Source organism: Lynx canadensis, chromosome C1, assembly GCF_007474595.2.
Source record: "Lynx canadensis isolate LIC74 chromosome C1, mLynCan4.pri.v2, whole genome shotgun sequence".
In the NCBI taxonomy this organism is placed as follows: domain Eukaryota; kingdom Metazoa; phylum Chordata; class Mammalia; order Carnivora; family Felidae; genus Lynx; species Lynx canadensis.
The window spans coordinates 17,252,685-17,272,822 of NC_044310.1; the positions used below are offsets into that span (position 1 = coordinate 17,252,685).

Below are 20,138 nucleotides of genomic sequence, written 5' to 3' on the forward strand. Positions count from 1 at the left end.
AATATTTGAACATCTCCGTGTTTCTCCTAAACAATCCTTTGGTCACAAGAGCCTCCCTCTCTCTTTCAAAACTTTCTTTGCTGGTAATCCATTTACATCCCCCGGCTCTCGAGTTTAGAGATGCCGAGGCTCCAAGATGTGACCTTGGCTAGTGAGTGGTGCAGCTGTCAGAAGCTAAATTCAGGTCCGCCGGTTCCTGCCTGGTGCTATGTGATTTCTATGCAGGTCTGAGCCTGGCTTTCAAAACCTTCCAGAGTCAGTCCCCAGCTTAATACCAGGTCCTCAAACTCAGATGTCATGGATGAAATGGCACTAATGCACGGTGATTAAGAGCCCAGACTTTGTAGCAGACAGCACTGGGTTCAAACCCAAACCCAGGTAGTTACTTTACTAACTGTGTGATCCCGGGCAAGTTTTATAAACTCTCCGAGCCTCACTTTTCTCATCCCTATTAACACCCACCTCATTGGATTGTGGGGAAATCTCATGAGATAATGCATGTAAAGCTGTCAGCACGGAGCCTAGTTCATAAAGAAATAGCAGCTGTGGTTACATTTCTGGCCTTATCTCCAGTACACAGACCCTTTTACTCCAGTCTACACATTTCACTGATCCTTCAAGGCCCAGCTTAAACCTCACCTCCTCCAGGAAGCCTTCCCTGCCTGCCTCCCCCTCCCAGAGTGCTTCTTGACCTCTTCCCATGTGTAGTGTGTTTCGACTCAACAAACAAAGCTCCGTTTAGTGGTAAGGAGGCTCCAAGTCAAGTCGCGTTCTCTGCTTCCTAGCTGAACAACCCTGGACAGGCTGCTGCTCTACCCCTCAACCTCAGTTTCCTCAACTATCAAGCGCGGACAATGCTTCTACTCGGCTGATTTCACAGGACTCTGAGGCACTATTGAAATGGTGGTGGTGATGATTCTCACAACACCCCCCTGAGACAGGCACTATCATTATCCCCATTTTACAGATGAAGGATCCTGGAAGGAATTGTGGCAGAGCAGGTTTGGGGGAGGAGCAGAGCCCTAGGGCCGGGAAGGGAAATGGGGGTGGTAGGGTGGGGCTGAGACTAAAGAAGGGAGCCAGCAAGGGGGGGCCAAGAGCCAGCTCTCTGCGGTTGAGTTTCGGGCAGCTGGGGCTGGCTTTAGTTTCACTGCCTGGGAACTGACTAATTCCTGTGGGAGCACATCTGTAGTCTATCTCCCCAAACACGAATCCCTGCCCCATCCATTCCTAGCTTGTGCTCTTGATCAGGTTACTGGACCTCTCTGAGCCTCAATTTCCTCATCTTTGAAATGGGGATGGCAAAAGTGACCTGTCTATTTACTGTGCGATTCAGTAAGTTGTCCTCAAAGTCCTCAGAGGGGCACTACCGTGCACTTAATATGTTTTATCTTATTTGTTTCTTTTTAACATATATTTAAGTAATCTCTACACCCAACGTGGGACTGAACTCACAACGCCCAGATCAACAGGTACATGCTCCACCAACTGAGCCAGCCAGGTGCCCCGGCACTTAATACATTTTATCTAAGATTTGTGTGAGATGGACCAGAAGAAGCCCCAGTGGAACGAAACTACAACATTTGCAGTTTTCCATTCCTGGGTTACACGCTCCCATCTCCCAGGTTTTGCTACCGTGGCTCCATATCCCCAAGGCCCCTTCTCCCTTCCATCCCCTCATGCTCAACTCTGACCCAGCTTTAAGGCCCAACTCAAATGGCGGAGTGGCAGGAGCAAAAAGCCTGAAGTCAGACATTTAAGGAAACTCTAGGCTCCTTGGGAACAGGACCCATGCTTTGTTTTCATCTTTCCGCCTTCCTCTCTGAGGGTGCCAGGCCATAGCAGGCCTGTGCTCAGTGATATGGTGATGATAATTCACATTTCCTGAGCACCTCCCGGCATAAAGCACCCAGCTAGGCACTTTATATGCACTATCACCTTGATATTTCCCTATAACACAGGTGCAATTTGGACAGATGAGAAAACTGAGGCTCAAACATGCAGGGAGATTTGACTAAGGGCTGGTTAGAGATGAGACCAGGAACTGAACCTCAGACCTCTGGCTCCCAAGGCACTGAGTCATTCTGACTAAAGAGCTTATCCCCGGTGTCCCAGGTGAAGGAGGGTACATTCTGCTACTGAATCCAGGGTTCTACTGCTGCAGACATTGGTGAGGGTGGAAAGAGTGTGCCCCACCCAACTAAATAAGTTAGGGATGCTTAGTGCCATTTCCCAGACGAGGAAGCCAAGGCATGGGGGACATTAAAGAACTTGCTTAAGGCTACACAGCTGGTAAGGGAGAAAGACCCTATTCCAGACACACCCCAAAACTCTGGAAAAGTTCCCAAACCCAAGCAAACTTCCATTCCAACTGGTGTACCTCATCTCTGGTGTATCGTCTCCTGAAAAATGCTCAGATTCCCTCTGTTCAAAGTCTTGCTTATCAAAATACAAAACTCTTTTTTTTTTTTAAACACTTTATTTATTTTTGAGAGACAGAGCATGAGCAGGGGAGGGGCAGAGAGAGAGGGAGACACAGAATCCGAAGCAGGTTCCAGGCTCTGAACTGTCAGCACAGAGCCCGACGTGGAGCTCAAACCCACGAACTGTGAGATCATGACCTGAGACGAAGTCGGAGGCTTAACCGACCGAGCCCCCCAGGCGCCCCCAAAATACAAAATTCTTGATAGAAGCTTCCTGAAGGTACAGACCTCCTGTTTGGGGGCTCCCCAGTGTGTTACCTGTTCAGATGAACCTAAAATCAAGAGAGAAGCCAAATGGGCACTGTGGGAAGGAAGGGAGAAAAATCTCTGCCCATTAGGGAAAGGAAATCAAAACCACAATGAGATTCACACCCACTGGGATGGCTGTAATTGATGAGACTGACAAAAACAAGTGTCCAGGATGTGGAGAAATTGGAACTCTCATACACTGCAGGAGGAATGTAAACTGGAAAAAAAGTTTGACGGTTTTGAAAAAAAGTTTGCCGGTTCCTCAAAAAGTTGTACAGAGGGGCGCCTGGGTGGCTCAGTCGGTTAGGCGTCCGACTTCAGCCAGGTCACGATCTCGCGGTCCGGGAGTTCGAGCCCCGCGTCGGGCTCTGGGCTGACGGCTCGGAGCCTGGAGCCTGTTTCCGATTCTGTGTCTCCCTCTCTCTCTGCCCCTCCCCCGTTCATGCTCTGTCTCTCTCTGTCCCAAAAATAAAAATAAAAAAAAAAAAAACGTTAAAAAAAAAAAAAAAAAAAAATTAAAAAAAAAAAAAAAAAAGTGTACAGAGAGTTACCATAAGACGCAGGAATATCACTCCTAGATGTATACCCAAAAGAATTGAGAATGAGTGTTCACAGCAGACTTATTCATAATAACCAAAAAGTAGAAACAACCCAAATGTCCATCAGTGGATGAATGGATGCCTTTCATGTGTTAGCCGTACAATGGAAAATTATTCGCTCATAAAAGGGGATGATGGACTGATACAGGCTACAACACGGAAACCCTTGAAAACATTACGCTAAGTGGAAGAAACCAGACATGGAAGGCCATCCATTGTATGAGTCCATTAATGTGAAATGTCCAGAATAGGTAAATCTATAGTGACAGAAAATAAGGTTGTGTTGCCAGAGGTGGATCAGTTTCGTTTCACAGGTGAGCAAATTACGGCTCAAGAGAAGCTGCCACTCCACCTGCCTATCTGTGTGACTTTGGACCCATGACTTCGCCTCTCTTGGAGCCTTAGTTTTCTCAACTGTAAACCAGAGATAATGATGTGCACTTAAGGTGGCTGGGCAAGCTTGGTAGTTATTCCTTCTCTCTCCTCTCTGGCCTTTGGGTGGAAGCTGGTGAGGTTTAAGGGTTAAGGCTGCCATCTAGAGGTAAACTCAGGCAACTGCCCTAAATCTGCAAGGCTATCTATTCTGGTCAACAAGTCAGCCCCGACCGCACCCCCCCCCCCCCCCCACACACACACACACACCCCGTGGGCTTGGGGAGGAGAAAAAAAGATGTGAAAAACGCAGCCCTGCTGGAAGGCCAGGGCTACCAAATTGGCCGGATCCTTCCCAGATGTCTCCAGACCCTGGAGATGGTTTTCACAGATGTTGGGTCCTGTGAAGGTGGTCCCATGTTGTAGGAGGGCAGTCAGATTCAAGTCCCAATAGAGATGCCCAGACTAGTAGGGTAGGCAAGCACCACCCACAATTCCTGCAATTACCAATTAGTTCTCTCCTCTTCCTGCAGGAACTCTTTAAAATGCACACCTGACCTTGTCACTCTCTAGCTTAATAAGTTCTGGCAAGAAGTTCCCCACCATGGCCTGGCCACCCCCTTGCCCCAGCCCCTCTGATTTTCAGCCCCCTTCACACAAGGACCTTAGGCTCTGATCGAATGCACTTCTGACTCCCCTCTAACATCCCTGCTTTCCCTGTTTACCTATGTCCTCTCTCCTCTTTTTTTTTTTTTTCAATGTTTATTTATTTAGAGAGGGGGGAGGGTCAGAGAGACAGAAAAAACCCCAAGCAGGCTCCATGCTGTCAGCACAGAGCCCCATATGGGGCTCCAACTCACCCACTCCACTCATGAGCCACCCATGCGGGCTCCAACTCACGAGATCACAACATGAGCTGAAACCAAGAGTCGGACGCTTAACCGACTGAGCCACCCATGCGTCTTGTCTCTTCCACCAGGAAAAAACAAGGTCTGCTCTCAGACACAAGTTTCTCAGATACACAAATCATTGAGAATGCTGTGTACCTTGTATACATATGTGATCTCAAACAACATTCAATAATAACTGGGTATTCTAGAACTCTTCAGATTAACAGAACTGGAACCTGGGACAGCAAAATCAAGGATCCAGATCAATTACCAACATTGAAAAATAAGACTCGGGGTGCCTGGGTGGCTCAGGCAGTTAAGCATCCGACTCTGGACTTCAGCTCAGGTCATGATCTCATGGGTTTGTGGGTTTGAGCCCCGGGTGGGGCTCTGCACTGGCAGTGCGGAGCCTGCTTGGAATTTTCTCTCTCTCTCTCTCAATCTCAAAATAAATCAATAAACTTAAAAAAACTAAGAAAAGAAGACTCAGAATCCTCTTGAAATAAGTAAGACATCCAGCCTTTGGAGCCCAGGTGACGTTCATACGGGTCTGGGTGGTGATAGCTCCTACCATCCACCCCCCATCAGAACTCTGATGCCTGCTCCCCACCTCCTATTAAGAATCTCAAGCTGTCATCATTTCACAGTGTAATTACAGTGGTTCTTCTGTTCTATCCTCTTCTCCAGATTTAAGCTGTTCCTTGTCTTGTCTATCATTACACTCCAGTATCCAGCCCAGCGCCCATCACAGAGCAGAAGTGCGAGAATTGCTTACTGAACTGAACTCAATGAAAGTTTTTTAGAATGGCTGAAGGATCACTCCCAATCTCTTCCCAGGAAAGCTTCTGGCCACTGTCAGAATCTCTTTGTGACTCTGCATTGGGGGAACTGGGGACCTTGTGGGGCCAAAGAGGTCATAGGGGCCAGTATTCTCAGGCACCACCTTCTCCTGGCCTTACTCTCCTTGTTTTTTTTTTTTTTTTAAGTTTATTTATTTATTTATTTATTTTGAAAAAGAGAGAGCAGGAGGAGGGGCACAGAGGAGAGAGGGAGAATCCCAAGCAGGCTGCACTCTGTCAGCCCAGAGCCCAACGCATGAGATCATGACCTGAGCCGAGATCAAGTCAGACAGTTAACTGACTGAGCAGCCCAGGCGTGCCCTTACTTTCTAATCCCACTTGCCCCCCACCCTCATGATTGTTCCTCCCCCAACAGGCAGATTAAAAGCAACAATGCTAACAGTAGCAAAGCAAGCACATTCATACCCCAAATCCACAAATCCACGTGATCACAACAGCCCTGTGGGGAAGCCACGATTAGCCCCATTTTACGGATGAAAGAACTGAGGCCAGGAGTAGTTCAATGATATGCCTTGAAGGCACAGAGCTTGAGTATGAGGGCCCAGAATTGTATTTATTTACTATGTGCCAGTCACCATTCTGACAGCTTAGAAATCTTAACTCATGTAATCCTCATAACATCCCTATGAACTATGTATTGTTATCACCCCAGCTTTGCAGATGAAGAAACTGAGGCTCAGAAAGTTTAGGTAATTTGCCCAAGGTCACAGGGCTGGTGATGATGGGGGCAGGTTTTGAGCCAGGGTTCATCCACTCTGCCATCTAGCCTTACTTCAGGATTTCCTCAGAAAGCCTTGGCTTCAGTACATGTAAGTAGGGTAAGAATACCCACCTCACAGGGTAGTTATGAGGATTAGATCTAATATGTGTAGGTGTCTGGATCACAGCAGCTACCCAGGAAGAAGTCATTTTTGTTCCTCCCTGGAGCCTCCACTGACAATTACAGCAACTGGCCACCAGAGGGGAGTCATGTGCTGAGGACCTAAGCCCTTCCTGGGAGGCCCGGTTGACAGTTCAAGGGTTAAGGATTCAGAGTCCCCTTTCCCCCTGTGGGCAACCCTGGGATCAATGATCTATCTCAGCCTGCGCCCGAATCTCACGGAACTGACCTTCCTGCAACAGAAATAAACTTTAGGCCTTAAATGTATCCAAGGCCCCTTTGCTAACACCAGTTCTCGGACTGAGAGGCTGGGACGATGTGTGGGGAGGAGAGACCAGCTGTGTCCCATTTGGTAGTGGTAGTGGTGGGGGGTGGCAATTATCAGCGATGCCCCTTCTGCTGGAGGCTGGGTTCCTGGAGCCACAGCTGCAGGGCGGACGGTGGCTGGGGGAGCTTTGGAATTGTCTCCCTAGGGGTTTCCATGGTTACAGATTGATGCAGGCAGCCCACTAGGCTGGGTCCTTTATCTGTATTGTCTCCTGGGGAGACAATGGGCTTTGGGGATGGGGGCACTTGATGCAGATGCTGCTGCAGGAGCTCTGTGTGCTGTGCTCTAGGAATCCCCTGACCCTGCTGCTGAGGCTGAGAAAACTGGGCATGGGGTCAGCCTTGGAAGTCACTCCTTACTTTGGGGTAAAAGACTACCACTGCAGAGACTTGGAGAGGCCATCTTCCGAGGCCCCCAAACGGCAAAAGTGCCTCAAAATATTAAACAAAAATCACACATTCAGGAGGCAGCCCTGATCAAATCAGGATTCTGTCTCTTACTGCTGTCTGACTTGGGCGCATTACTTTACCTGTCCAAATCCCAGCTTACTTGTCTGGAAAGTGGGGACAACATCTGCTTTTTTAAATTACTGGGAGGATGAACCAAGCACAGAGCCTGGTATCGAGAAGGCACTCAAAGGGGGTGCCTGGCTGGCTTAGTCGGTAGAGCATGTGACTCTTGATTTCAGGGTCATGAGTTCAAGCCCCATGTTGGGTGCTGAGTTTACCTGATAAAAATAAATAAAATCTTTTTTTTTTTAATGTCGATTTTGACAGAGATACAGAGTGAGAGTGGGGGAGGAGCAGAGAGAGAGGGAGACATAGGCTCTGAAGCAGGCTCCGAGCTGTCAGCACAAAGCCCGCTGCAGGGCTCGAACCCACAAACCGTGAGATCATGACCTGAGCCGAAGTCGGATGCTTAACCGACTGAGCCATCCAGGCACCCCAAATAAAATCTTTAAAGGAAAAAGAAAAGAAGGTACTAGAGAGTACCTGAGCTCACACAGGCTCCTGGCATGTCTTGGGTCATAGGACTGGCTCTCTGGTCTTAACCGAGGCTCTTTTTGTCTCTTAGACTTAGCTGCCTCATCTGTGACCTGGGGACTTTGAAAGGTTTATAAAGGATGAAGTGAGATGATGAAGAAATGCTTAGGGAAATAGAAATCAAACCCCTAACACACAACTCTGCCTTCTAGGACTTAAAAAAAATTTTTTAATGTTTATTTCACTTGGGGGGAGGGCAGCAGAGAGAGAGGGAGACACAGAATCTGAAGCAGGCTCCAGGACAGCTCAGAGCCTGACGCAGAGCTCAAACTCACTAACAGTGAGATCATGACCCGAGCTGAAGCCGGAGGCTTAACCTGCTGAACCAACCACCCAGGCGCCCCTAGAATTTAAATCTACTTGGAACACACAACGTGCTCATGGGGGGCATGTGGTATTTGGGTGAGTCGAATATTTGGCAGTGTAGCCGATAAGGGAGAATTTCTGAAAGAGGCAAGACTCGGAGGGTTTCAGAATCAGGGAATTATTCCAGAAAGATCTTCCTGTGCCAAAAAGAAACAAAAGTCCAGAGGGGTGAAGGGACTCAGCCCTCTGCCCAGTCATCTTGACCTATCACCATCTTGACCTATCACCATCTTCTCCAAAGGAAAGGTGTGAGGAGGTGGGGAGGAAAGAAGAGGGAAAGCAAGCTGTCATTTGTGGGACACTTTTCTATGAGGCAAGTTGCTCACAAGCCCATTTTGTGGATAAGGAAACTAAAAACTACTATTCTTGTTACCCGACTGGGTTGGCCAAACAATGTATAAGACCCGAGAATGAGATTAATTTATCTGCAGTATAGAAGACAGAACTTGCCCATGGGAAAAGTGAAACAATTCCTTCACCTTTAAATAATCAGCAGAGGGAACCAAAAACTTCTAAATGTCTATCCTTCCTCCTTCCCCTACGATGATGCACTTAGTCTGGGACACGGCACACAGTGGGTGTTCAAGAAATGAAAGTTCTTATCGCTGTCACTGTTATTACTAGGTTTATTACTACACATTCAGTGCTGGGGATACAAAGGTTAACAAAATTCCCTCCTGTCTTTGAGGAATTCAGCCTAGTGAGAGGGGAAGGGCAACGAGGGCAGAAAATAATCTCTTCCACTTGTTTGACTTTACAAAGCACTTTTACATACACCACCTCATTAAATTCTCAAAACAACCTGGTGAGGAAGGCATTTTCCCCATTTTAGAGATAAGGAAACTGAGCCTCAGGAGGCTTCAACGATTTGCCCAGACATTGTAAAATATGAATAAAATGGGAAATAAAATAATGTTTGGGGGGGGGGAACCTTTGTTGGATTAACAGATGTGTTTAAAACCAATAAAACAGGGGCGCCTGGGTGGCTCAGTCGGTTAAGCGTCCGACGTCGGCTCAGGTCACGATCTCGCGGTCGGGAGTTCGAGCCCCGAGTCGGGCTCTGTGCTGACTGCTCAGAGCCTGGAGCCTGTTTCAGATTCTGTGTCTCCCTCTCTCTCTGCCCCTCCCCCGTTCATGCTCTGTCTCTCTCTGTCTCAAAAATAAATAAACGTTAAAAAAATTAAAAAAAATAAATAAAACCAATAAAACATATTATGTAAGGCATAGAAACAATGGCCCCATTTTATTGAGGAATATATAAAAGATAGCTTTTACTAAATTTAAAAAACAGCCAAGCTCTTAACAGCTCTCATTTATGGGGCAGCCACTGTGTGCCAGGCTTTCTAGGATTTCCCTAATCCTTACAACAATCCTGCAAGGTAGAAACGGTCAGCCCCTTTTCACAGAGGAGACGCCAAGGCTCAGAGAAGTGAAGGTACTTGCTCAGGGTTGCACAGCAAGAGAGGGATAGAGCCAGGACTGGGACCCGGGCTCTAACTCTCAGCTTAAGAGCTGGAGCCTGGACTTGCTCCCAAGTCAGTTTTGCCTACGAGTACGCTCCTGCTGAGAGGTGACCACCCTTTCTTGTCTCACTCCACAAAGCATGATGAGGGGGAGGGAGAGTGCGGGCAGTTCTCCAAGGTAAGAGGGGTGGTTTCAGCCCATTTGGGAAGCAGCATAGTGTAGCATGGCTTTCTCAAAGTGTGTGTGTCTACACGTGCAGGGGCGTGTGCACATGTGTGACTACGTGTGAAGTTGGCTGGGTCTCAGAAAGGCATGTGATGAAAACCTGCACATCTCTCTGAAATGTCAACGTTACTTAAAAAATTGAGACATTATGACTTCATAAAGCACAGATGGCTATAGAATGCATGAGAACGTAAACTTCCCGTGGTCTTTTAAGATAACGAAAGACAACTAGTATCGGGGGGCTCTTTTTATGTACCAAGCACCAGTCTGAGAGTTCTGTGTGTTAACTAGTTTAATCCTCACAACTGTTGCAGGCACTATCACCCCCGTTTTATAGGTGCAGAAAGATGCGGAAACTAAGGATGAAAGAAGTTAAGTCACCTGATCAAGCTCACGCAGCCGCCAAGTGGAGCAATGTGGGCACACAGAAGCATTTCAACACCAAGAATTAGAACATCCGCATTATCTGTTGTCAGTTCAATTGAACACTGGCAAAAGGACTTGCAGGTGAGGATGATGAAGAAACAGTTGGCTGCTGCTTGACTTTCTCCTGATTTTGCCAGCCCCAAGCCCCTCACCTGTACCAGGTACTCTACCTCTGTTGTCTTATTTCATTCCTACGACCACCCTTTGAAAGAGGGGCCGTTGGGAGTTTTACAGATGAAAAACTAAGGCTCAGGGCGCCTGGCTGCCTCGGTCGGTTAAGCATCCGACTCTTGATCTCTGCTCAGGTCCTGATCCCATGGTTTGTGGGATCGAGCCTCACACTGGGCTCCATGTTGACAGCATGGAGTCAGTTCAGGATTCTCTCTCTCCCTTTCTCTCTGACTCTCCCTCTCTCTCTTTTTTTTTTAATGTTTATTTATTCTTGAGAGAGAGACGGAGTGTGAGTGGGGAAAGGGCAGAGAGAGGGAGACACAGAATCCAAAGCGGGATCCAGGCTCTGAGCTGTCAGCACGGAGCCTGATGTGGGGCTTGAACTCACGAACCGTGAGATCATGACCTGAGCTGAAGTCGGACACTCAACCGACTGAGCCACCCAGATGCCCCTCTCTTGCTCTCTCTCAAAAGAAATAAATAAACTTAAAAAAAAAAAAAAAGGGAAAACTGAGGCTCAGAGAGGTGAAGGAGCTTGTCCAATGTGGCACAGCCTGGGAATGGAGGTACTAGGGGGCTGGAGTCCTGCTTTTAGTCCCAGCTCTACTCCTCAAGACACCTGGCTGTCTTGCTGATCAGATGCTCCTGGGTGTGTGTGAAAGGGCTCTGAAGGGCATCTGTGCTGGGCAGGCAGTGCTGAGATGCCGTGATTGGATTATGCCAACAACACTGCCTCCCTGGAAAGATGAGCAAAGAATTATATGAGGAATGTGACAGCCATGCCCAGCTAGCTCTGTGGTTGGGGTCACCCAGGGCCTACCCAGTGCCAGGCACTTTACATATGTCATCTGATTGAATCATCAAAGCAGTCATGTGAGGCTCGGAGAGGATAAGTAACTTACCTGTAAGGGCGCAGCTGATACGTAGCAAAGTCAGGATCTCAACCAGCATCTGTCTGATTCCCAGACTCAGAAAGTGCGGGAGGGCTCAAGTGGCTGGCTGAGGCCAATTCTTTATGATTCATTGGTTTGTACAGAGTTCTAAAAGAGCTACAGACATCAACGACACTGGATGTGGAGGCTGTATTGGAGACCTGGGCTCTGACACTTACTCCAGGGTGACCTTTTGCGGGTCCCCTAATATCTGTGGGCCTCGCAGGAGTGAAATAGAGGCAGCCCCTCAAGTCTCCTATTACCATGTAGATGAAGATGCTGTGCACGAGTGAGTGGCCTCTTTTGAACACCTTCTTGCTGCTCTCTTTGTAGAAGGAGACAAATCTACGGTGGAAAATGCCATTAACGAGATGCGTGACCAACATCTAGGCTCCTTGGGACCCATCTGAATGCAAGCTGGGATCAATCCTTCGTGTATCTGGACCCCACAGTAAGACCTGTCAGGGGCCCTGCTGGGGAAGGGATGTGTGTGAGCCAGGGTGTGTGTGTGGTGCGGTAGCATCTGTCTTGATGGTCCTCGAGTCCTCACCTCCTCCTCGCGTGACCTACAGTGGCCTAGTAGCCTGGAATGTCTTGAAACCCTTATTTTTAAACTTTTTTTTTTTTTTTTTTTGGTTTAATGCTAAAAAATGGCGTGGACTAGAAACAAAACCAGGTCCAAGAAGAACCTGGATCAGTGAGCAGGTGGGGTATTTCCAAGGGGTCCGCCATGCCTTGGTACCCTTATTGCCACACAGCTCACACTTTTAGCCCCAAACCAACTGCCAGCTGGCCAGGGACCACCTCGACTTAGGGTAATGAGTTCCATATGTTTCCACAAGAACCCAGCTAAGCTTTTCCCCAGCAGTTCTTAAAAAGTGTTTCTCTCCCCTCCCCAGCTTCCAACTCATGCTTGGCCACCCTTGTTTCATTTGCTCCTAATGAGAGCAGGAGGGAGGTGGCTGGGTGGCAATGACAACGAGGCAATGCTCCAGCGAACCACCGTCCTTGACTTCACATTTCCAGATCCTCAGGGTGCACGGAGGGACAGGGGTGTGGACCAGCCCCTGACAGTCTCTCTGTAGAAAGCGTGTGAGGCCCTAAGCCTCTCAGGGTCTCAGCTGCCCCATCTCTAAAGTGGGAATGACGGTCTCTGCTCAGGGTAAGCAGATATCACAAAAAGAGCCCTTAGATAGGCAGGTAGGAGGCTTGGGTTTGAGTCCTGTCTTGACTAGCAACTTTCTGTGTGTCGCCGAGCAGGTTCCTTCTCCTCTCTGGGCCACATTTGTGACCCATAAGAGCCCTTCTATCCGTGACAAGCTTTAGATTTACGAGCAAATGACAAAAGGTGCAGGGAAGAACATCAACTTACCTGCAGACCAAGGTGGCTCCAGGGTGGGGTTCGCAGGAAGCCTATGGCCTCCCTACCTTGGCCAGTGTTACTACCCCCCTGGGCTCCCTTTGACCATGGTCTGGCCCCGTGAGGGCTCTGCCTCCTACATCTGGCACCAAGTGGAGTGGGGTGGTGGTGTTGAGGAGAAGGAGGGTCCCCAGATGGAAAGTCAGTTCTACAGCTTGGGTGGTTTAGGGGGGAGACTACCTACAGTCAGCCCCCAGCTCTGGAGGAATATGAATCTGAGTTCAAACGTTACAGCACCACCCCCCCCACCCCCTTTATCTGACTTGTCAAAGGCAATCCTCAAATCCTTTCCTAAGTAACCTACAGCCCTGATCTGGACTGTCCACCTACCCGACCCATAGACTGACTCACTAACCTCGACCACTGATGCTACTCAGACTGACCTTCCCACCGTGTCTGTTAACCCAGGCTCTGGGTTTATCCGCCAGCAGGTTTATCCGCAAACCCTGCCGCAGTCTGGCAGAATTCCAGCTCTGGCCACACTCTGACTCGTTACCCTACTTTCAGACTCACCCCTGATTTGGGTCACAAGGAGACCCCTTGACCTTGTCACTGACTGACCCTTAACAGGAGAAATAACCAGAGAACAATTCAATGCTAAATTGTGGGTGAAACAGGACATCAGAGAGGAGAGTGGGGCGGGATGGGGAGGGAGACTGGGGCGGAGGACAGAGGCTTCCCGGAGAACCCCGGTGGGCCTGGGGCCACACTCGGAAGGTCGGACTGGCCTTGTGCGGGGCACGTCGCAGGCGCTCGAGGAATGCGAGTAGCCTGAAAGAATGAAGGAAGGAAGGAACGGGGTGCGATCCAGGGCGGCCGCCCGGCCAGGGCAAAACTGCCTAGGCAGGAAGCGGGGTGGGGGCACGCGGAGGCTGCAGCGGCCCGAGCGCAGCTGGGGGCAGCGGGAGAGCAGTCGGGTCAGCGACTCCGCTGGGTGGGGGGCCCCCCCCAGGCCGGGAGGCTGGGAACTGGGAGGCCGCGCTGCTGGCAGAGCGGCGGGGGCGCCGCGAGGCTCCGGATGGGCTGGGAGCCCCGCCCGCAGGCTGCGGAGGGAGCCGGAGCCAGAGCGGAGCCAGAGCTCAGACATCCGGGCGCCAGTGAACACCTGCGAGCGGCCCCCAGGGCCCGCGGTGGGGGGGGGGGGGGAGCGCGGGTCGCCGGGCCGGGGGCGGGGCGAGGGGCGGGGCCGGCTCTCCTCCGGCCTGCGGGGCTCCGGGCCACGTGGGCCGAGGCTCCACCCCTGCCCGGGCTCCGAGCCGCGGCGGGTGGAAAGCGGCTGCCCAGCTGCAGGGTGGGGAGCGCGGGCAGAGGGGAGCCGAGAAGCAGTTCTGCGGGAAAGAGAGCGACAGGAGGCTTTATAGAGTGTAGCCTGGGGAATGAAGAGTGGTGGCCGTGAGAGGTGATGAGGCCGGGAAAACAGATAATTGAAGGTTGTCGGGTGCATCCGCAGCTGGGGAGAGCTATCACTGGCCTCCTCCAAAGGGCATCGTCTCCGGTGTCACGGGCATGAATTTGAATCCCTGCTCGGTTACTTAGGCGCTGGGTGGCCTCGGGCAAGTTACTTCGCGTGTTCTGAGCCTGTTTTGTTAGTTTCTTTTTGTTTTTTATTTACAAAGTACAAATCTCTCCCAAATGGCCCTATTTCAGAGCTGATGCGATAATGGACGTAAGACGCTGAGTCTTACTGACCCTTGTGTTTCAGAGAGCCTGACATATGCTTCATGTATGTTCCCTTTCATCTGAATTCCAAACCTGTAAGGGAAGGACCGTCACCCCCTTTCACAAAGGAGGGAGAGACCCGAGGTGGCCCTGGGTCGTTCCTTCAGCAAGCACCCACTGGGGACTGAACTAGTACCCGGCACAGGGAACGGAGAGGGAGAAGCACTGGCCTGGAGTCGACGTGAAGACGTGGGTTTTGAAGCTACGCGGACTTGGGCTTCCTAATCCTTGCTGTGCCACTTCTTTGTGGTGTGACCGGCATCCAGTTCCTCAGCCCCTCTGAATCGGTTTCTTCTGTAAAATGGGGATAATGATACCCACTTTGCTGGGTTGTGGTGAGGATTAGAAGAAAAGAAGATAAAATAGAGCCTGGCATCTGGCAGGCACTGAATAGGTGATTATGACAGAAGACACTATCCTCTCTCTCAGACTTTTCCGACCTGAGGCCAAATTGCTTTCACTCTCTAATGACTAATGAATTGGCAGCCTGGTTTCAGCTTTTGTCCCGGCCACCTGAACAGCTCAGTCTCAGCAGACCTGACAGGCAATTTCCTTGGAATTAGCTTAATAATACCTTGTAGGTGTGTGATGCATTTCAAAGAACTTTCCCACCATTATCTTCTGTCCAGGGAGGGAGAGTTCGAGAGCTGCCAGCTGCTGGGCAAAGGAGGAGAGCGGCTTGGAGAGGTGAAGCGGCTTGCTCAAGGTCACCTGGCAGATGAGCCTTTCGGCTCCTTCCAGCCTTCTCCAGTCCCACCGCTTCTGAGTGAGCAGGAAGCAGCATGCTGTGGCAGAAAGGGTAGACGCTCAGTGCCTGGCTTTACTGCAGTTCATGGTCTAATGTAGAGCCGGGGGCCTCCGAATAGTATGCTCAGAATCAGCAATTAGTTAGATGTGGAACCTGAAGGTCAAAGAGAGGCAGTCTAGCTTGCAGTTGTATAGCTAGCATGTGACAGAGTCAGGATCTGCACCCGTGTGGCTGTCTCCAGAGCCAGCAAAGCACACCCAACAATCCAAACCAAGGTGGACCCAACCCGGGTCTACCTGGTTTGAGCAAGAGTTCCATGCATGGGGACTGAGGACTTCCCAGGGGACTGGAGGTCTGCTAGTACTCTCCAAAGGTGTGTGCATGTATTTTCTGAAGAGTGTTCATACCTGCCATCGGATCGTCAGAAGAAACCAGGAAACAGGAACGGCTGGTCAGCCGGTTAGCAAAGACAGAAGTCCTCCCCCCTCGCCCCCCTGCACATGCCCCTGTTCACCCCTGAAAGCTCACCAAGGTTAAGGCATGAAGAGTGATGACGTGACCTGTTTGTTATGAAATATTGAAGTAACTCATGCCAGGGGCCAACACAGATGAGATCATATCATAAACAGGAATCTAGTGAGGCCAGGAGCCTGGTGGAGCCCACCTGGGGAGCTGCCAGGTGGGGGGCAAAAGGGGATGGTGTGGGTTTGGGGGGGGGGGTCTTGTCTTCTGCCCTACTCTCAGACCTGGACCTATGGGATGGCCAGTCTCAGGCTCTGTCCCTGTCCCCTACAGCTATAGTCACTGTAGTTAGGTTAAAATCCCATCGCTTTCTCTCAAGGGGCTCTGAGAACCTGACTCAGACCCATTATCTACTGAGCCTCGGTTTCACCATTTCTGAAAAAGGGATAAAGATGCTTTACAGAGTAGACTCCCGATGGAGGTGTTATAGGAAATACCGGAAGCAATGGAGGCTGTAGGGCAGCTTCTTCAAATTCCCAGTCTAGTCTCAGAGCCCTCAACTACCAGTATTTCCAACGAGCACCCAAATCATTCTGATCAGAGTGGCTAGGGATTTGAGGGACGAGAAAAACCCCTCTCCTACTTTTTCCAAATTTGAAAGCCCAAGGGGAAGCCAAACCAGAGAGCATGAGGAGGGAAATGAAACCAGGCCCCCATGTGCTTATTCATCTCTGAAATGGGTCTATCAACCACCACCCGTCTGGGCACCAGGTGAGACTACTCTTCCACATCCCCTGCTAGAAAGACCTCATGAATCATTAATGACATTGAAGAAGACGACCATCTGGTAATGCAGCAAAGAGCTCAAGGGACCTAAGAACTGGGGCTCAGGAAACCTAATTTCTATCCTGAGCTCCCAACCTGCTGGGTGAGCTTGTGCTAGTCACTTCCCCTCACATCTTCCCTTATCTGTAAAATGAGGGGACAAGGGCCAGGATCTTCTCTGCACCCAAACCTCAATGGATGTGGAGCTCCCATCATGAGCCTTTTCCACTCCCCCCCCCCTCCAGTCTTAGCTGGCATTTTCCCATCCCCCTTAAATAAGCAAGTTTGCGTTTTCCCCAAGGTCCAAGAAGGACACGTATTTCCCCTAAATTCAGTCTTCGCAGAGTGTTAGCAACTTAAGGAACCAAACTATATACTCAAGTGTTTAAAAACCGTTTATTATGCAAAATGTTAACTTTTATAAAAAGTTTAATAATATACATTGCATGGTTACAGAAAGTCACCTTCCTGCAAAAAAGGTACAAAAGCTATATACTCTATTATAGAGTTCATAATCAGGGCAACAGAACCTTTCTCCAAGGAGACCAGAAGACCAGCTCTACTGCTGCCTTGGCAGACTTTGGAGAGCAGCCACTCCCCCCCCCCACCTCCACACTCTGAAAGACAGTCTTTAAAACCTGGGGGTGGGGTGGGGGCTGGGTGACGTTGCCCAGCTGGTGCCCAGAGCTAGCTCTGGCCCTTTAGGCCACCCAAGTTCACAGTCCTTCGCTCCCGGGCGCCAGGTCCAGCCTCGAGGCAGGGGTTCGGGGAAGTCAAGTGGGCAGGGCGAGGTTGGGGCCCATCCATGCCTTCGGGCTTCCGGCCGTAGAGGTTCCTGGGGTCCCAGGCGGAACGGGCGCCAGCACCTGCGTTCTGGGCGGGGGAGGAAAGAAGACCAGGGAGCCATCAGTTTCCGCCGAGCGCGCCGAGGCGGGGGCCGTCCGCAGACTGCCCGGCGCCAGGGAGGAAACTTGGTCTCTACCTCCAGCTGATAACTCCGCGCCCCACGCTGCCCCCACCCAGTTGGCGCCAAAGGACCACAGGCGGAGCTCGCAACCACCCCGCCCTCTTGGAATTGACACTAGTTGGACAAGGGCTGAAAGACACAGCTTCCTTTACCAAACTCCAAACAGAACGGCTAATTTATTTACCTGCGCCTACTTTCTCGTGTCTTTGGCCACGGGGGGAGGGCAGGGGCAAAGTGCGTTGAAGGTTGAAACGCACACTGGGTGGGAATTGGTTCCGTCATTCATTTGATGTGACCACGGGTAAGTCACTAGCCCCTCTCTGGCCTCGTTTTCCCTACGCTGAGGAGGCCCCAATCCCTTGGCAGGCCTACCAATTCCATGATTTGTCGTTTAAGCACCGCCCCACCTCCAGCCCCTGGAGAAGGCGGCGGATACTCACCTGGAGGCGCCAGGACTGCCAGGTCAGTGGCAGAAGCTCCTCTTGTCGTTGGAAATCACAAGTTCCGGAGCGAGCTCGGCTGTCTGGGAGAAAGAAAAGAGGGGAAAGTTATGCATGGTATTTGGGAACGCTCGGGGGCGGGGGGGGGGTCCTCAGCAGCATCCGGGCTCTGGAGCTCAGCCCCGCCCCGGCTCCCGCGCACGCCCCCACACACCTGGATGGGAAGATGCGGGCCGTCTGGGGGTCCCGGGGCGGGCTCGGCCAGAACCACCTGCAGGTCCAGAATGTAGTCGATGACGCGCTGCAGGATTTCCACCTGGCTAAGCTGAGTGCCTCGCGGTACTCCGGGTACTAGTTCTCGCAGGCGCGAGTAGCAGTGATTCATGTCGTCCAACAGGCTCAGCGGCTCCTCGGCTGCCGGACCCTTGCCGCGGCCCCGCGCGATGGCCAGGCTGCGTTCAGACAGGCAGCACACCGCCTCGTAGCAGCCGCGCACCGGGCTCAGCGCCTTCATAGTGAGGAATGCGACCGGAGGTGCCGAAAGGACCCAGAGAGCCAACGGACCCCTAAGGCAGCTGGCAACGCGCGCACGCTCTCAGCGGCCCGTACTTATAGAGCCCGCCTCGAAGGCACGCCCCCTTATGCAAAACGTGACCCTCGGCCCCGCCTCCGCCAGCCCTGGGCGTTCACAAGCCGGTTAAATTGCAAACAGGCTTCCTCAGGCTGGTCTGACGCCGAATACCGCGGAGCCGCGGATTCAAAGAATGAGGAAGCGCTGATACTGGGGAGAGGCAGGCCTCTTTGCCAGCAAGGATTTTAAAAATCACTTAAAACTATTAACTTTAAGAATTTGCCTTTTCCTGGCAGCGCCCCAGATCTTTGAGTTCCCTGCCCCCTGCCAGTCCACCCACAGCCCAACACTGGTTCGAACCCACAGCTCCTCTGAGGTCATAAATCCCTGAACAGCAAAGAAGCTTTTTTTTTTTTTTTTTTTTTTTTAAGCAAAGGATTTTTCAAGGGAAACTTGTAAGGAATTAGTGCCGCCTTGTTCCCCAATTTGCTGTTCGTCTGACCTCCAGACTCACTGGCGTCAGGAATTATCTTGTGACCAGAGGGGAAAAAAATTAATTGCGGTGAAGCTGAGGTTACAATGAAGAAAACAGATTTGGGCTAGGCGCTGAGATTGCAGAAGGAGGAGGGGAAGGGGGTTTGAGCAAAGAACACTATTTATTTGAGCAACAGGGGAAAAGAAAAAAAAAAAGGAGAAAGCAGGCTGAATCCGTGATTTTTGCATGGAGAAAGAAAGGAGGTCCCACCCTCTGGCCCTATGCACTCCATAAGGAGCCAAATATATGCCCAATTGTGTTTTGGAAGTGAGTTTGATTAGACTTTTGGACTGGATTTTAAATATGGGCCTACAGACAGGATAGTTTCTTCATTAGTCTTTTTAGGAGTCCCACATTGGGTCAGCGAATCTCTTAATTCTTGCTTTGCCCTTTCCACACACCTCTATGCAGAAAACAATAGTTTGGTAATTTCATCACTCTATTGTCTGTCCCTTTCTGCAATGGAAGGGTAGGCCACCTGGACTTGATTATTCTTAGCCTTGCTGAAATAGCTCCAGCTCTATCTGAGAGCCCAGGAAAGAGCTAAGCTCTGTATTGCAACAGGACATTGCACTCAAGTATTCTCTGCTTGTTTTCTTGTAACTTCCCAGAACTTTAGGGAATTTGCAGCCTCAAAGTGCTGGTTTTCATCTTGGAACTGACCAGGTGGGATCCCCCAATGGTTGTTTCCTAAATCAATCAGTTGGTAAATATTTATGGAGTCACCTCACATAAAACAGTGACTCCTGCTCTCAAGAATCTCACAATTTGGGGAGACAAGATTAACACAGGAAACAATTAAGAGTTCTATAGTATGTGGCACTGATTAACAGGACAATGGGAGCCCAGAGCTAAGAGAGTCTCAAAATAGTCATAGTATAAAGGACACTGGAATCAACATCCCAGCCTTGCCAATAATTTGCCACACACTCCTGAACAAGCTTAGGTACCCTGGCCTTGGTTGCCTTGGGAATAATATGGGGAGGTGGTGTCAATGATTATTTTAAATCCTTCCAAATACCAGGAATCTAAGGCTTTATGAAATTTGGACAAGCAGGTGTGGGATGGTAAAAGGCCCAGAGAGGGGCTATAAAACATGTCCAATGTCACGCCATAGCTAATGGCAGAGCTAACCCTGAAGTACCATTGTTTGCCATCATACC

General features: G+C 50.4%; 1 protein-coding gene and 1 long non-coding RNA gene across 3 annotated transcripts; one reads left to right on the forward strand and one right to left on the reverse strand.

Moving 5' to 3' along the window:
• The first annotated feature begins 10,266 nt into the window (after positions 1-10,266).
• LOC115520492 lies at positions 10,267-15,866 on the forward strand. Of its 2 annotated transcripts, none has more exons than XR_003970804.1 (3): positions 10,267-10,346; positions 11,622-11,739; positions 15,057-15,866. It is a non-coding gene; the product is annotated as an uncharacterized LOC115520492 (long non-coding RNA). The 2 variants fall into 2 exon arrangements; XR_003970803.1 differs by lacking the exon at positions 15,057-15,866 and adding an exon at positions 14,411-15,019.
• Positions 15,867-16,839: 973 nt separating this feature from the next.
• On the reverse strand, positions 16,840-18,437 carry ID3 (inhibitor of DNA binding 3, HLH protein). Its single transcript, XM_030324902.1, has 3 exons — positions 18,084-18,437; positions 17,870-17,952; positions 16,840-17,335 (listed from the first exon to the last, which is right to left on the reverse strand). The coding sequence occupies exons 1-2, from the start codon at positions 18,381-18,383 to the stop codon at positions 17,893-17,895; spliced, it is 360 nt and encodes a 119-aa protein (XP_030180762.1). The 5' UTR covers positions 18,384-18,437; the 3' UTR covers positions 16,840-17,335; positions 17,870-17,892.
• Positions 18,438-20,138: the final 1,701 nt, after the last annotated feature.

Excerpts from the sequence above, each read along its gene's own strand:
- ID3 (XM_030324902.1), bottom strand. The coding sequence starts at position 18,383 with ATGAAGGCGCTGAGCCCGGTGCGCGGCTGCTACGAGGCGGTGTGCTGC. Across the intron at positions 17,953-18,083 it reads GCCCGCATCTTCCCATCCAG|ACAGCCGAGCTCGCTCCGGA; the intron begins GTGTGTGGGGGC and ends TCTTTCTCCCAG.